Source organism: Agelaius tricolor, unplaced genomic scaffold, assembly GCF_023055355.1.
Source record: "Agelaius tricolor isolate 1412-34295 unplaced genomic scaffold, bAgeTri1.0.p SCAF_5, whole genome shotgun sequence".
NCBI lineage: Eukaryota > Metazoa > Chordata > Aves > Passeriformes > Icteridae > Agelaius > Agelaius tricolor.
In genome coordinates this window covers 45,279,237-45,294,940 of record NW_027269265.1, presented here as the reverse complement: position 1 = coordinate 45,294,940, position 15,704 = coordinate 45,279,237, and the positions used below count along the sequence as shown (strand labels likewise).

The window sequence follows — 15,704 nt, the reverse complement described above, 5'->3', positions numbered from 1 at the left end:
GCCCAGCCCGGGCTGCGGGGCTCCGCTCACATCTGTGTGCCGATGAGCTCCACCCAGGGCCCGGGCTGCGGGGCTCCGCTCACATCTGTGTGCCGATGAGCTCCACCCAGGGCCCGGGCTGCGGGGCTCCGCTCACATCTCTGTGCCGATGAGCTCCACCCAGGGCCCGGGCTGCGGGGCTCCGCTCACATCTGTGTGCCGATGAGCTCCACCCAGGGCCCGGGCTGCGGGGCTCCGCTCACATCTGTGTGCCGATGAGCTCCACCCAGGGCCCGGGCTGCGGGGCTCCGCTCACATCTGTGTGCCGATGAGCTCCACCCAGGGCCGGCGCTCGCAGAGCGGCGCTCGGGGCTCAGCCGCGCTCCCACGCGTCCCTCCGGCCTGCGTGCCCGGCCCCGGACTGCACCATGCAGCCGCTCCTCCGCTTAAAAACAGGAGAGGAGGGGCTCAATACCCTCTGCTCTGAGCCAAGCGCTGCGCAACAAGGACTGCCTCTTGCTAGGATTGTGTAGAGCAGGATGAACTCGCCCTCCAAGCACCTCCTCCTGCCCCCGTCCCACGTCCAGACGGCCTCCAGCTATCGGGATTGTTCCGTGCTGAGAATGCCACGAGAACCTCCTGCTATGCGAGGCATGTGACAAATCCTGGTGCTGGGAACAAATCCTTCTCAAAGAAACAAACCAAGCAAACCTATCCAAAACACAGCCCCTCATCTGTATACAGAGGTCAGACCTTCAGCAGGAGCTACTCTTCCTTTCCAAAATACATCACCTTGGTTCAAAAGGCAGAAATTACATCCCAACTACAAGATAAGGAGTCAAGGATGTTCACAGAGTACAGATGAGAACATGAAGCTACTCTAAGGGGGAAAATATCCATAGTTATTATACTTCAAGGACTCAACTTTACTTCTCCTTACCTCCGTAAATCCAGAATTTAGCTGCTTCTCTCCCACTCTTAAAATGTGCTGTAAAAAAAACTTGCAATGTGGAGATCCAGGCCCTATTTAGTTAAAACCTGATGATCAGACAGTTAATTAAGGAGAACGGTTTAGATTAGGCACTTTTAATGTCTGCTTTTGAGAAAGAGTCATTATGTCTCATTATTTCTCTTTTACAGATGGGAAAATTGAGATGGAGATGGGAAAATTGCAGTAGAGAATGATCTGAAGATTGTTTTGATATCCTAGAAGGAGCAAGGAGCCCTCTCAAGAAGCAGACCTGATTGCAGCTTGAACTGCTTTCTCTTGATTTGCTCCTGCACACTCCATAAGAGAGACAGCCAGACCAAACGCTTGAGTTAGGGCCAAAGTCAGTCTGAAAAGGATTTCTGTGATGCCAGACACAAAGAATAACCATAAAAAAAAATACAGAAATTAAGTGCTTTGCCTAGACTGGAACAAGTGCCATGGAGCCAGGCTGCCAGCATAGGGTGATACAAAGAGAAAACTTGCCTACCTCTCCCAGCAATGGCACTGAGGCAGATGTCCTCATGATCCCCATGGGACAAATGCCTCATACAACGAGATTTGGGAGTAACCAAGTCATAACAGAGAGGGCACCATAGATGCCAATGTGCCCAAATTATGCCCATTCACCTACTACATATATGGACTGGAAAGCCCCCACTCCTGACAGGACTCTTGTTTCTGCCAAAGAAGTGGAACCAGAAAAGAAGGACAGAGGCACAGGACAGGAACAGGTGTAGTCAGCAGGCATTCAGTGGAATAAAGCAGTCCCCTGTACAGGCTGGCCCAAGACACACTTTACTGGGTTAATTTAAATGAAATCTTTGCAACTTCTCCTCTCACGGTGGCTGTTTCTGAACATTCAAACTGCAGCCTTAAAAAGCCCTCCCTCCCAAGTTGTGAGAAAGCTAGGAGCAAACATAATCTGAGCAATCAGGACAGCAAAATTCAGGAGCCTCTTCCATCACTTCTGAAAACCCTAGACTACCTATGCACACTTGCTTTGACCTGATCCACTTAACACCTCTGCATGTCGAAGGGAGGCAGTGAGAGGTGCAGATTTTCTGAGAGCTGACAAAGCAGATGAGCACTTGTGCTGCTGGGTGAGGACTCTGGTCAAGGATTAGCATTCTCCTAGTATTTGGAAAAGACAGCACTAAGAAGGCAACAAAGGCTTATTTGCCAGTGTTCTAGCCTACCAACAAAACTACTAATGCCCTTGAACAGCACGACTACCAGCTAGGGACAGTTGCCAAAAGGGCTATTTCCATGCAGATGAACAACTTTCCAATCAGATAGCCAGGCACAGTTTGCAGCATGTACCCTCTCCAGCAGGAGATGTCCTGTGGCTGGCTCTAGCAGGTAGGCAGCACAAAGCCTCCAGGAGAGGGATACACACCCACCCTCTCCAATGATGCTCACATGAGCATGGGGCATTGTCCTGCACAGCTGGTGCAGCTTCAGCAGAACCACTGCACTTTCTTTCTTACCAACAAAAAACATCCTGTCACAGGTGGGCTTTTTCCTTCCTCTGCCTCTGTGCAGTCCTTACCTAGACCCATGCTGAACTCCACAGGTGTCAGGTATCCTTTGTTATTCTGTTCCAAGCTGTCAAAAACAGTCTCCAGCTGCTCAGGGGTTAGGGGGAGTTCACTCTGGAGCCGCTGCAAAGACAAAAGAATGCACAAACTTGAGGCACTGCTCAAGTCTTCCTTGTGAGTGTCCCTGCCATCCTCAGCTCTGGCCCACAGCAGTGTGCCCTTTCAGCACTGCATCCTGCCCAGGGTGTGACAGTCTGCCTGTAGAGCTGAGTGATGACACAAACACCTGTCTGGAGTCATTGATGTGTTGACTTTTTCCATTACTGGCTGATTCAACCAGGACTTCAAAGAGGGAATTTCAGGTTATTTTGTTTGGAGAAAGCTCAACCTGCTTCCTCCCCCACTACAGAACCACTGTCTCTAGTTCACTGCCTGCCTCCCTCCTCTCCCGCTCAGAGGTGGCACTGCCAGCCTCCTGTGACCACTGCTGCTCCCAGGAGAGCTCTGGGCACACCAGGTACCAGCTCCATCTCTTTGGCCAGGGACGGAGGTCAGACTTTGTTCTCTGAATCCTTCTGGATTCAGTTCCAAGCTCTTGCAGATCCTAAAGGAAATGTTCAGTCCATAACAGTGAGTTAGCTTTGCTCCGTCACCTTCTGCCTGCTGGGACTGTATCACTACTCCCATGGACAAAGAGCAAAACAATTCCCCTTCATAATGCACATCCAGAGCACCTAGTGGGGAAGGGCACCCAAAGAAACGAATAACAAAGGGGTGTAGGCTAAAATCTCCTAACTGTCCATTAAACATGCAGCTTTACATAAAAAAACTTAATAAAAATTTATTAATATAACTATAAAAATTAGGCATCACACAACCCAAAGCAAAATGAGTCAATATTTAAAGTGGCATGAACGTGTCAAGTGTTATTTATAGATGTGGGGAGAGATGGGGCAGGAGAAAAAAAATCCACATGTAACCTTGCTGATAAACTTTTAAAGCAAAAGTCACTAAGAACTACAGGGAATTTGTTAACAAGTACTTTTGTAACAGAAAACAGCAAAACACATAATTGTAGACAAAAGTTATAGTTCAGGTCTAAGGTGAATTTTTGCATTAGGCTTTAACTATGATTGTATAACTTTGTCGTCTCAACTTTTTTTAGAGAGGTTGATGGATTGCTCATTGTGTATGTTTTTGGGGGGGCTTGTTTCAGGGGTTGTTTTAATTAGACCAAAAATTTTTTTCCCTCCAGATTTCCCATCCACTACATACTTGATGTTTGTAAGAACAGTCATAACTTTTTTTATTTTATGCATTCCATAAAAATTTTGAATTGCAGCCCCACTTGTCTCAGGAATTCCCTGGAGGTGTGAGGCCCTCCTGGGAATTTTAGTTCCTAGCAGGTGTCTGTGCCAGAGTTTGGTTCTTAGAAATCTGAATAAGACAGAAGCCACATGCACACCCACACTTGCCAAGAGTGGAGGCATGCCACATTGTCCCCTGTTTTGCCACCCATGACTTCACAGATCCTCCCAGGACAGAGGAAGAATTTTTTTCCCTCACCTGCATGTCCACCTTGGTGATAAAACCCTTCTCATCCTTGTCACACAGCTGGAAGAGCTCCCTTGCCTTCTCAAGCATCTCCACCTGCACATCTTCCAGTCTGCTCATTTGGCTGGGAGGAGAAACACGAGGAGCCACCCCATCCTCCTCACCCCCTTCCTCTTTTCCTTCCCAGCGGACATATCCCAAGAGCACTCCACTCTGGTTCTCCATCTTCTCAAAGTCTTCTTCCCCCAGGCAGGCCAAACAGAAGAGCTGTGGGGCAGGAAACAGAGAAAACCCAGTCAAACATGACCCTCAACTTCCAAGCCACACATGATATAGTTAAATGCCTCAATGGTTGACAGAATATTCAGCATCCGTATCTGGACAAAATAACCTTTGAAGTCCCCTCCAACTCAAAGTATTCCATGGTTCTATGAACTGAGCACAGGGGGGAAGGGAGTTTGGGTCACAGACACATCACACTGAGGCACACACCACATTTAGATTAAACCCTGCACGCAACATGGATGTGCTAAGCCTTCCACACCTCTGTCACCCTGCACCCAGCAGGGCGGCTCTGCTGCCATCTCTCCTCCTCTGCCTCAGACCCACAGTTAGGTCAGAGTTCTTTGCTGGTGAAAGCCAGCTGCCAAGGGAAGGTTTCAGTGGAGACAAGGGGTGGGAAGGGAACATTAAAGCACACAGGTAAATCTGCATGGGAGCACAGTGAGAGTCCTACGGCAGCTAAGATGGGGCTCAAACGCTGCGAGTGCTCCTCTCTGGTTCCTCTGGCAATAACATGTACTTTTCCTTCTCAACATGTACTTCTCCTTCTCTTGTTGCTTTTCTGCACCACACCTTCATGCACCAAACCTGCATTAAAACTGCAAAAACCCAGAGCAGGATGAGAGCAGATAAGAGGATGATCTGTGCAAGTGACAGAAGAAAGAGAAGAAATGTCACTCCCAGCCCTCTCTCCCAGCCAGGTCTTCTGTCTGGCCTTCCACCTCTGACATTTTCTTGTTAACACTTTCCAAATAGCAGCTCCATCTTTTTCCTTTTTTTTTTTTTTTTAATGCTGTTACAGTACAAAGAAAGGTCAGACAATTCCTACAGTGGGAAAAATTTAATAAGCTGGGCACTCCTGACCTCTTGCCTTCAAGAGTCTGTTTTGAGAACTCATGAGCTGCCAAACAGAATTTTAATCTGAAACATTCACCTTTATAGGAAGGAAACCACAAAACTACGGAGACATTTCAGAGGCCAAAGAAAATATTTCCCATCACTTCCAAGTACCTAAAGCAAAAAAGGAAGGGGAGCACCCATTTCAGCTTGGCACTGTGACTGTAAAAATGCCTACAATGCATCCCTACACCAAGCCACCTTCTGACTTACTGGTCTCATGGAATCAGACACCTTCTCCAGACAGCTCCTCTTCAGCTACACCACCACATTTTTGAAGGCTTGTTGCACTGATTGCTTTAGATTTCTCTATCTGCAGACTTGTTTTCTGCATTGCAGGGCAGAAGTGAGCTGTGCAAGCAGGCTGAGAGCAGATTTAAACAGTGCTGGACAAAGAGGGCTTGAGGGTTGGGTTGCTTACGTTTTTTTAACCTCCAAGAAATTAAAAGCCATGTACAGATGCCACGATAACAAACAAACTAATTCTGTTTGCACTCTTGGTACAATGGGAGGATAAAGAGTACGATGGCCAGGAAGAATGTCACATGTGAGACCGATATGAAGCTGACACAAAAGGAGAAGGCAATTACGCCCCATGCTCTCTGACTCCGTTTGTTACTGCTGGCCCGTGAGCCAGCGGGTGGTTCTGCTTCACAGAACAAGCAGAACGCTCCATTCCCCCTTTCAAATCGCTGCTTTTCCAGGGCACCTCTGCTCCAAATAAATATCTGCTCAAGTGACACCCAGCTCTGCAGAAGACTACCTATAAATGGGGACTATTATATGTTTCTAGTCAAGGAAACATCCCCAGCAAGCAGTGGACACAGAGTTGGACACAAGCTTTGGGGAATACAGCAGAGGAAGGAAAGGGAGAAAGCAGAAAAAATAAGGAGGCAGACCATGTTTTTCTCTTTTGCTCTTTCTCAAACAAACCCTCCTACCGAGCACTTTTTGTGTTATGGAGCCAACACAGCAAAATTTGGAGACTACAGTTAGATTCTATACATTAGCTGGACAGTCAGCTTGCCTCTGATGGCAAATCTGTGTGTGTGAGTAGTAAAGAAGTCAGAAAGACCAGCTTACTTTTCATGGGCAAGTAAAAGTGGCAAAGCTAGCCTTGAAAGAAAAACAAAAAGAACCCAAATATCTTATGCTTCCTAGATTTTACAGGTGATTATTGTGAGGAATAACAGCCACACTGGTGAATGATAATTACTGCCTTCTACAGGCCACCTTTCTGAAGTTTTTTTCCAGACCCATTCCTTTTGCAAAGATACAGCCTCAGCACAAGCAGCACCCTGTTCCAGACAGCAGCAGGGGTAGAAAGCAAAAGGGATTTCAAAGCAAGAGCCATGACATGATTGTAGAAAAAAAACAGAATAAGAAAAGGAACAAGTATGCAAAGTTTTCTAAAACATCCCTCTGGCTGCCTAAGGGACACTGAGGACTCCACAAATAAAGATGACCTTACTTTTTATTATCAGCTTCATCAGTTCTAGAGCAGCCCACACAGTTGACTTCTCCCCAGCTTTGCTGCAGCAAACAAGAGGTGGTGCAAGGAGGATGTTCTGTTCTCTCTCAGAGACATTTTTTTGAAGCTGAAATCCAACCCATTACATCCCTACCTCTAGCATTTCCTCGTTTTATCAAAAGCCCAGCTGCACTGTAGCTCCCGAACACTGGCTGAGTTAAAAGCCTCTTAATTAGAAGAGCTGACATGGGAGCCTGACACGGACAAAAGTCTGAAAGGATTTCACTCGTGTAAAAGACCAAGCCCATTAATTCAGTGTTCAGAGCAGGAAGTCTCTTGTCCAAGCTGCTTCAAGTGGCTTCAAGCCAGATGTGGCTTTTTCAATGGTGAGACAGCACTTGTAGGGGAACAAAGCAGCAAATAAGGGAGAGCCCCAGGAAGCAAAACACATGCAGCTCTGATGGACTTCTGTCCCAGAAGCCTGTGACTGAGAAATTCTTCCTCTCGGTCCCTGTTTGTAAGGGCTCTGCATGGTGCAGGTGGGGCACAAAGCAGATCTAGTCTAACAAGTGCTGTCGTACCTTCCCCAGTTACAGATCATCACTGCAAAGGACTGGGGCAGCAGCTCCATCAGCATGATGCACAACATCACAGAAGGACCACTTTGAAAGAGACTGAGGTCATTGGAGTACCAGAACTGCAGACTGGCATCCAAAAGTGAGGCAAGCAGAGCTGGCTTAAGTGCAGGAAGATCAGCTTGGGAAGAACCATGCTTTCCTAACACAAGGGGCAAAGGCAGAGAAGATCTGTACAGGCAGCTAAGGCTTTTGGTCAGGCAAACTTGCCAGGCTCTGCCAGAGAGATGAAGTCAAGCCACCTCCAGTGACAAAGCCAATGGTTGTTACCAAAACTTCTTGGCAGGATTAGTTTTTCCAGGTCCCTTCTGGCAGGAAAAGGTCAGCACCAGTAAAAATCAATTTCCACACCTAATCTGGAGCCAGGACAATCTCTGCATCTTGAGCTGTTGATTTCCATCATAAAAAGGTGTGCAATGGGTCACAGCAGAGTTGGTCTAGGCCAGCATCCTGCCCTCAACAGTGGCTGTGAATGGCTGGTGAAGGAAGAGTTACAGCAGGGCAAGCAAAGAGAAAACTTCCCTGAAGACATCTGCCAACTAATAGCCACTGTCAGCCTGGGGCAGTTCCTGAGCCAGTGGGTCCTTCCTCATCTTCCAAGACACTCCAGCCTCCCTTTGAAACTGTATGAAAGCATTCACTGTTGCCATGAGCATGCTGACAGAAGCAGGGTGCCTGCAGCAGCCAGTGCGTGCTGACAGAGCTTCATGGGACTATTCCTCTTTTCTGGGTACACCAGTTCAATCAGCATCAACTCCATGAGAGATGAAGTCCTAACTTCAAACAAGCCCTTCACCTCTGGGAACCGTGCTGGAGACCAAAAACACCTCTCCCAGGGCTGGAAGATATAATGGGAAGATGGGAGTGCAGGGGATCCAGAAGGCTCCAATTGCCCTGGTCAGCAATGTTCTCCTTGAGCCTTGTCTTCCCCCATCCCACAGGACTTGAGCCTGTGCTCAAGGTCAGCTCTGATACTGCACAGTCCAGGTTTGGGCAGTGTCCAACACCTCAAAAACCTGATCCAGAGCTATGGATTATATCAGGTAACTCCTGCCATAGTACATTCTGGGGCTTAGCAAGCAAAAATTCACCTCCTCCCACAAGATGACTTTCCCAGAGCATGGAAAGCAAACAAGTCTCAGACACAGCACAGGAAATTGCCTGCCATAAAGTCCGCTAGCACCAGCTCCTGTGTTTCTACACTGAGGAAACTCAGACCAGTCCTACATGGCTATTTTAACTACCTAAGGCATAAACTGAGGTTTGTCCTCTGCAAAGCTGTGGCAGAAAGTCAGATGGCTCCCACAGGCTTGGCATTGTTTAGGAAAATCATAAGGCTTGAATTTTAATCCTGACTCAGCTGGCCGTATGGCCGTGGGTAAGTCACATCACCTGCCTCTGTCTATAGACTGTCAGCTCCTCCAGTTTGTTTCCTGATGCTTGTGACAGCTGGCACTTTAAGATTCAATATCTGGAGACTGATAGCTACATGTGAAACTCAAGCATCCAAAGTTTCAAAGCCTGGAAGCTGAAGAATGAAAAACTTGAATACAGAAACTTGCAAATTTCAACAGAAAGAACAGACACAAGTTGCTTTTCCTGGAAAAGGGAGGTGCTGCTTTCAAGGTAGCACTACAAGGTCATAATTTCCAATTTATTGCCTAAAAAAACTTCTCCTCTTGTAGCTGTAAGCAGAGTTAAAGAGGTACAGGAAAGTCATGGATAAAATGCTATCAACAGCCAAGCCCTTATCTAGGTGACCCTGACCACCATGTGCACATGACAACTTTGGGGTGTTGGGGTTTTTTCGGTTTTTTCCACAGCCCAATGAGAAGGAGGAAAGTGAGGAGTGCAGCCAAATTTCCACAGCTGGTCCTTAGATGACCCTAGTTACTGCAGTGCATTGTGCATGCACTGAATACACTGCATTCCTAGCAGTCCTCCCCAGTGCAAGACAATGAACCAACAGTTAATGAAGGAGGGAAAAACTAAGCACAACTGGCTGAGTGGCTTACCCAGGATTACAGAACCAGGCCAGTGTTTGGGTCCTGTAGAGGGAACCTATAAGAGAAAGCTTTGCTGTACCACTGAATTTTTGGTGACAGAGTGGTAGAAGGTAAAATTAAAGAATAGTGTATAGGTGTACCACAAGCCGAAGTGCTCAGATACTTGCTGGGAGGTTTCTCAAAAGACATCCTCCTGTATCTCCGCCTAAGACAATATTATTAGAAACAACAAAACCACCCCCATACTAAAGCTAAATATTTAAGCCATTTATTTAAACAAATCAGAAGAACACACACCCTTTTCCTTTCTATCTTGATGCAGAAAAAGAATCTTACAACTCCAAAGGAAGGAATTCACCAGGTGTTTAGGCACACAGTGATCACACTCCTGGTACATACGCTGGACGAGACAGGTTTGATTCCATACATGAGAAGTTATTACAGAAAGAGGAGATGAAGGGCTGGGTAAAGGATCACTGCAGCAGAATCACAGCACATTAAAAATGCACAACAAAAGCAGGCCAAGATGCAGTAAAGCATTTGTTGCTTGGTCATGGAATGGAAGCATCCCTCAGGAGCAGGTGAGCACCAGGTAAGTTTTACAAGAAAAGGGCAATAAAAACTTTACAGGTCCTTATACCAATTTATATCAAACATATGCCACTTGCTCTGTTTGTTCTACCTACCTTTTGCTCCCAAAGTTTTGAAAGCTAGCAATTGCTATAAAAAGTGCTCGTTGTAGGTCACAGTCACATCTACAAATCCCAGATTTTATAGCACTGTGAGATTCAGTGATCAAATATAGGTATCCACAGTTATTATCCTAGTTGTAGGCAAAAAGCACATATGCATTGACAAAAATCCCAGCCATACAAAACTGACCAGGTGAAGGCAGAGCAGAGCTCTTGCCAGGGAAAGACACTGACTGCTGTGACAAACTGGCCTCCACAGATGCTGAATTTCCAAAAGCTGCTCAAAGGAACTAGGTACTTACTTGATGAAAATTATTTTTAAAGGCTCTGCCAAGGCTCAGCCTGAAAAGGCTGGGAGAAGGGCAAAAAGAAAGTAGTTATTTCTCTAGTGTACTTTGTTCAAAATTAATTTTGCTCTTTCCCTTCTCTAGGAAATCTGTTTCCGTTGTTTGGAATTTGTTTGGGTGGTTGTAGGGTTCTCCCTTCCCAAAGGGAATGGCAGGAAAAGAAATACACTGAAAAATGAGAAAAACATCAATTGTTTTGTGAAAGTGTTTTTCTTTAAAAAAACCTAAGAAACCCATACACACCCTAGGCAGAAAGCCTGAAATCAGGTGTTCATATCTAGAGCTACACTTTACTCTCTCTCTTTTAATTGCCTGCACTTGACTGTATCCCTTTAAGGAAACAGGAACAAATCCAGGAACCTTTGAGTTGTTTATTCAGCAGGGGATTAGCTCAGCCTGATAGCCCTGAGCTAACCCCTGCTGCCGTGCCTTGGATGACTTCATCGTGGGATATGCCAGTAGGATACCGAGGTATATCCCAGAAACACCGACAGGTTCAAGAGCCTTCATCCTTCTGAAGAGCAACTTAAAAAGAGGCTCTGCTGCAATTCACTACTTCCCTCACCAAAGCTCATCAAAGAGGAATTATCAACTTCATTATCAGCTTCTTGATCTTTGCAAAAAAATCTTGCCATGGGGAAAGTTGTTTGAATCAGACTCTATTCTCTTATCACCAAGCAACCTGAAAGTGGTAATGGTTCTCTTTTTCCATTTCAAGAGGTGAACAAATAAACTTGTTAAATCTGCACTCACCCATGCTTCCCGATTCAGCAGCACAACAGAAACCACCGACTGTGCCAACCACTATCAACATAAGCAGTCTGCAACACAGATAGGGACCTACAGCATCCCAAAACAACATCCTTCACCCCAAAAATTGCCACAAGTCCTCCATCACACCCTCGTGCTGCTCCCCAGCTTTGGCATTGCAGTTAGTGGCATTTTGCAGATCTCTCACACTGGCACAGCACTGGCACAGCAAACAGTGAGGGAGAGTGTTTGCACTGGAACCTCTCCTACTAATTGGGCTTTTGGCTTTGCTAGGTTGTTTTGCTTTGGGAATGGACTGAGAAAGCATCAGTTTTTCCTCTAATAATATTTTGGCCAAGAGTTAATTCTCAGCAATTAAAAACAAAATCCAAACCACATTTTTTCCATAAACAGCTAATGGTCTTGGATCTGTCAGTGTAACTAGCACACAGCAGATTTCTCAGAAAATAAAGAGCATGCCTGCAATAAGACATGACAAATAACAACAGCTAGCTTTCAACCAAGTTATTTTCATTAATTCCTTTACTTTATATAAAGGCTAACAGGTTTCCTGAAACTTTTCTTTAAAGAGCCAGAACAGAGCATTACATCACATAAAGATTCATCTTATATACTGCAGCATTAGCTGAACACCACTAGCAGTGCTGTGAAGCTGGAGGTAGATGCTGCTTGGAGTTCAGCAACAGAAATCAGATCATGCCTAACACCAAGTATGTTGACAACAGAGTATGTGCTCTGCAAGGGATACCTACACCAGGTAGATACCTAGATACCTAGACCAGGCAGGAGGCAAAGAAACTTCATTTGTCAGCCCAGATGTGGGAAAAAGAGGATAGAAGAGAGAGGACTTGGCACTTGACATCAGATACACTGGATCATTTTTGATTCAAAGTAAAAATTGAGCACACTGAGAGCCCAGGCTAAGGAGATCCCTGCTCTCTTCTACTCCTCTTTTCCAGAGGTTGTTGAGGCAGGTAGGAATGCCCCATAAAGAAGACAAGATCCAAACCTAATCAGGCATTTAAAGCTCTTCAGGAAATGACAAATCCAGGGCAGATCCTGAGCTCATTTAATGGGACATGAGTGGCAACTCCCCCTGCCTTACCTGCCCCTTTTAGAGAAGGGAGCACTTGCATGCAGAGCAGGTTGTACCAGAGACAACCACCAGGATTCAGCACCCTTCTGCTGGGCTCATGGCACCTTTTACTGAACAGCTAAGGTGTCATGGAGCTAAAAAGGACCTCAGCTGCTGCAGGCTCAGCAGGGACACATCAGGAGAGAGAAAGGCTGCTGAGGAGACTCCTTTCACACCCTGCAAGCAGCAGAGGCACCGGGTACATGAGGCTCCTCCCCAGCCCTCAGGAATGCAACCACGCTTGGTGTCCTGCAGACAAAAATTCAGGCTGACAGCAGGCACACCTCAGTCCTCTGCTGCTGGAGGGCCAGACACATTTCATCAGTGTTCTTGAAGTATGTCTAAGGCAAAATTATGCAGAAACAGCCTTTTGTTCAATAAATGGATAAAAGATTCTAAAGGATACACAAAGCTTCTAATGCTAAAATTTGGGCGTTGTGGAGTTGCCTGTGTAGCCAATTCCCAAATGGCAGAGATGGTGAAGAATTGTCCTCAGTCACTACTTCCTTTAAGAAAAGAATCCAGGAGCCTCAGATTAAGTTGGTGATGGCACTTGCCCATCAAACAGGAAGAAGCACTTCTCTACAAACCCTTTGAGTGTGTCATCTCACTGACATGAGAGGCTGAGAATGTCACAGGCATTCACAAGCTGCAGAAGTGGCTGTTTTGTTCTGCTCTGAGTTTGTCCATGAAGGACTATTACAAAAAATAGCTGTTTTGGGGAAAATTTTCTTTTCCACAAATAAGTAAAAGAGTGTCCTAGGAGAGTATCATCCCATTTTTATGCTGGGAGGATGGGGGTATCAGCCATTAGCTGCTGTAGGAGACACAGGGCTGGTTCAGCCTGCTCCTCAGCATGAATAGAGGCTGCTCTCACATCTGCAGAAATCCACCTCAAAATACATCGAATCTTTGACCCAAAGGACCACAGCATTTGCTGCATTTTCACCAGCAAAAAGTCTAATGAGCTGGACTTGGTACTCCAACAGCCAAAGGCCAGGCTTCTCCCCACAGCTGTCATGGCCACCATGGGTACTGAAATCCTCCCAGTTCTTCCTTTGAGTCCTCACATCCTAGCTGCCTGTGTCATACCAGAACAAAGATTTTCCTCTCCAATAAGAAGCTGAATCTCTCTGTGACAGCCTCACACCTTGTGTGGCCTCAGCAGGATCCCTCCTGGGCTGCTGGTACATATGCACCCTCAGCCAGTGAGATTGTTTAAGTCAGTCACACTCTCTAGGCTTCTTTTGAGTAGTTTTCACCTCTGTTGTAAGAGAGAGGAACATTTGGTGCTGCTTCATGGAGGATGAGCTTTCTGCCACCCAGCCTCAGGATGCTGAACAAGAAAAGTGTTCATGGCTTCCACCAGGTGATTCCCAATCCTGTTTTACCACTTCTTCATTAAATTTCCCAACAGCCACCCACTGACTTGAGCACAAGTCCCTCCTGGCCAGCTGCAAGTTTTCCTCAGCCACTTCAGAGCCCTCTTTGTACAAAGGCTAAAAATCCATCTTACCTGAAGTAGCACAGGTGTGAGCTCAGAGCAGTGTGCAAGAGCCTCACCTTTGTTGATCAAGAGCCTTTGTCTTGAAATCAGCCTCACACAAACAAAAATTCATAGCCTTATGTTGTCCTCAGATTGCTCCCCCAGCATACACAGATAGAATATCAAACCACAACATCAGACTGCCCAATCCTTTTCTCCTTTCAAAGGAAAAACTTCTTTTTGGTAAAACATTCACATTGTTTACTGAATACATGTGGTAAACAGTGATTTCTTCTCCAGCTGAGCCAGCAAGTTCTCTGCAGAACTTGAAATCTCCTTACCCAGAGGGCTGGATACAACTGCTGGGGGGATGCGAGAAATTCAAGCATATTTTCCTCATCCCAAGAAGTCGTCCTCCAATATTTTGAGAACTGGACACCACTATTTCCTAGGCTACATGTTAGCCTAGAAATATTTTCTGGGCTACATGTTAGCAACGGGATCAGCGGGAAAAGCTTTACCTCTCTGTTCTGAACTTGCAAGGTGCACTTAGAAAACAAAAAGGTCTGCAAATATTAACAAGTAGGAATGAGTATGGATAGGATTTCTAGGCACCACAGCTCCCTGTATAAGTATCTCTCTAGCTGATGCTGTATTGGTTTTGCCCAGGAGGGATGCATGGACAGTTTGACCTTTCTGCAAATGTTGTTAGAACAACAAACAGAGCTGAGACAGATGGGTGAAGCCAATTTCCAAGAAGACTGTTAACCCATTCTCTGCCTCCCAGAGTGGAAAATTGCCCTGTGCACAGGTGTCTGACACTTGGTTCTCTTACCTCTTGATCTACTTGCCAAGAGTAAGGCAAAGGTAAAAATTCACTCCTTCCTGTGAGCTCAGGAGGTGTTGGCTATGCTGTGCAAAACACCTTTCCTGAAATACCAGTGTAACCTATGCACTGGAAAAGGGTGAAGCCCATGCCCTGAGCAGAGACACTGCCTGGCTGTCAGATCATTGAGGGGAGCACAGGTAAAGTCTTGAATCTAAATACCACCACTCCCCCCCCTCCCAAAAGAAGAAAGGATCAGTCTGAATGTACAAGAATTCCAGGACCTAGTACATGACACCAGAAATATCCTCTCCTTTTCTCATTCAGAAGGGACAATCACAACAAAGTACTGAAAGCCTCAGACTTCTACAAGACAGAAAACTAGAGAATGTTTTGAGCAGCCACAAGCCTTGAGCTTCTCCTCCACAAAGCAGGATAACACTGGCACATGAAGGGCACCTGCTCCTGGCATGCCAGCCACAGCTTAGTGCAAAGAGCAATAAGAGCAAGCAGCAGCATGTGAAGCAAAGTTGGAAGCAGATGCTGCATGAGAAGTGCTTTTGTTCAGCATGTACAACTGCTCTAGGAAAAGTAAAGTCACTGTGGGGTTGGGGGGATATTCCTGACTTGGACAAAACCTGTCACTGAGTCAGAAGCCCACAGCAGGAACAATGACGTGGGATTACAAAAGAGGGTGGAGGAGAATAGGGCAATAGCTATGTTTATGAGAGATAGTGGGAAATTTCCTGCCAAATGCTTTTAAAGAAAAATTTCTAGTTGTCCTAAGAAAGCATGCAGCGGAAAAACCATAGTCAGATCAGCACAAGATATCAATTTCTTTTAAAAAAAGAATTTAAAAAAAAAAAAAATCACAATCTCACACATTCTAATATTCAGCTATTACTCCAAATCAGCAAGTCACTAGAATCAGTTAAGCATCTCTCAGAACCACATCAGAACTGAGAACAAGTTTCTTCAATTCGACATTGGCAAAGACCTCAAGTGATCCAAACTGAAGTGTTAATTAATTAAGCACCCCCAGCTCTTGAAAACCAAACAATAAATTTTCCTTCCTCTGTCAAGGGACTAACAAC

General features: G+C 45.9%; 1 protein-coding gene across 4 annotated transcripts in view; it reads right to left on the bottom strand.

The window, feature by feature from the left end:
• Nucleotides 1-15,704, bottom strand: part of CRACR2B (calcium release activated channel regulator 2B) — a 46,630-nt gene that overhangs the window by 22,812 nt on the left and 8,114 nt on the right. For 3 of the 4 annotated variants that reach the window (XR_011679293.1, XM_071427682.1, XM_071427683.1), the window contains exons 2-3: nucleotides 4,075-4,329; nucleotides 2,520-2,631 (exon numbers count right to left, since the gene is read on the bottom strand). Coding sequence is in view for 2 of the 4 variants with exons in the window: in XM_071427682.1 (XP_071283783.1) it covers nucleotides 2,520-2,631; nucleotides 4,075-4,287 (325 nt within the window). In the remaining 2 variants the exon portion in view is untranslated. Of the gene's footprint in view, nucleotides 1-454; nucleotides 601-2,519; nucleotides 2,632-4,074; nucleotides 4,330-15,704 lie in introns of those variants that run through there. The other variant, XM_071427684.1, reaches the window with a different exon arrangement.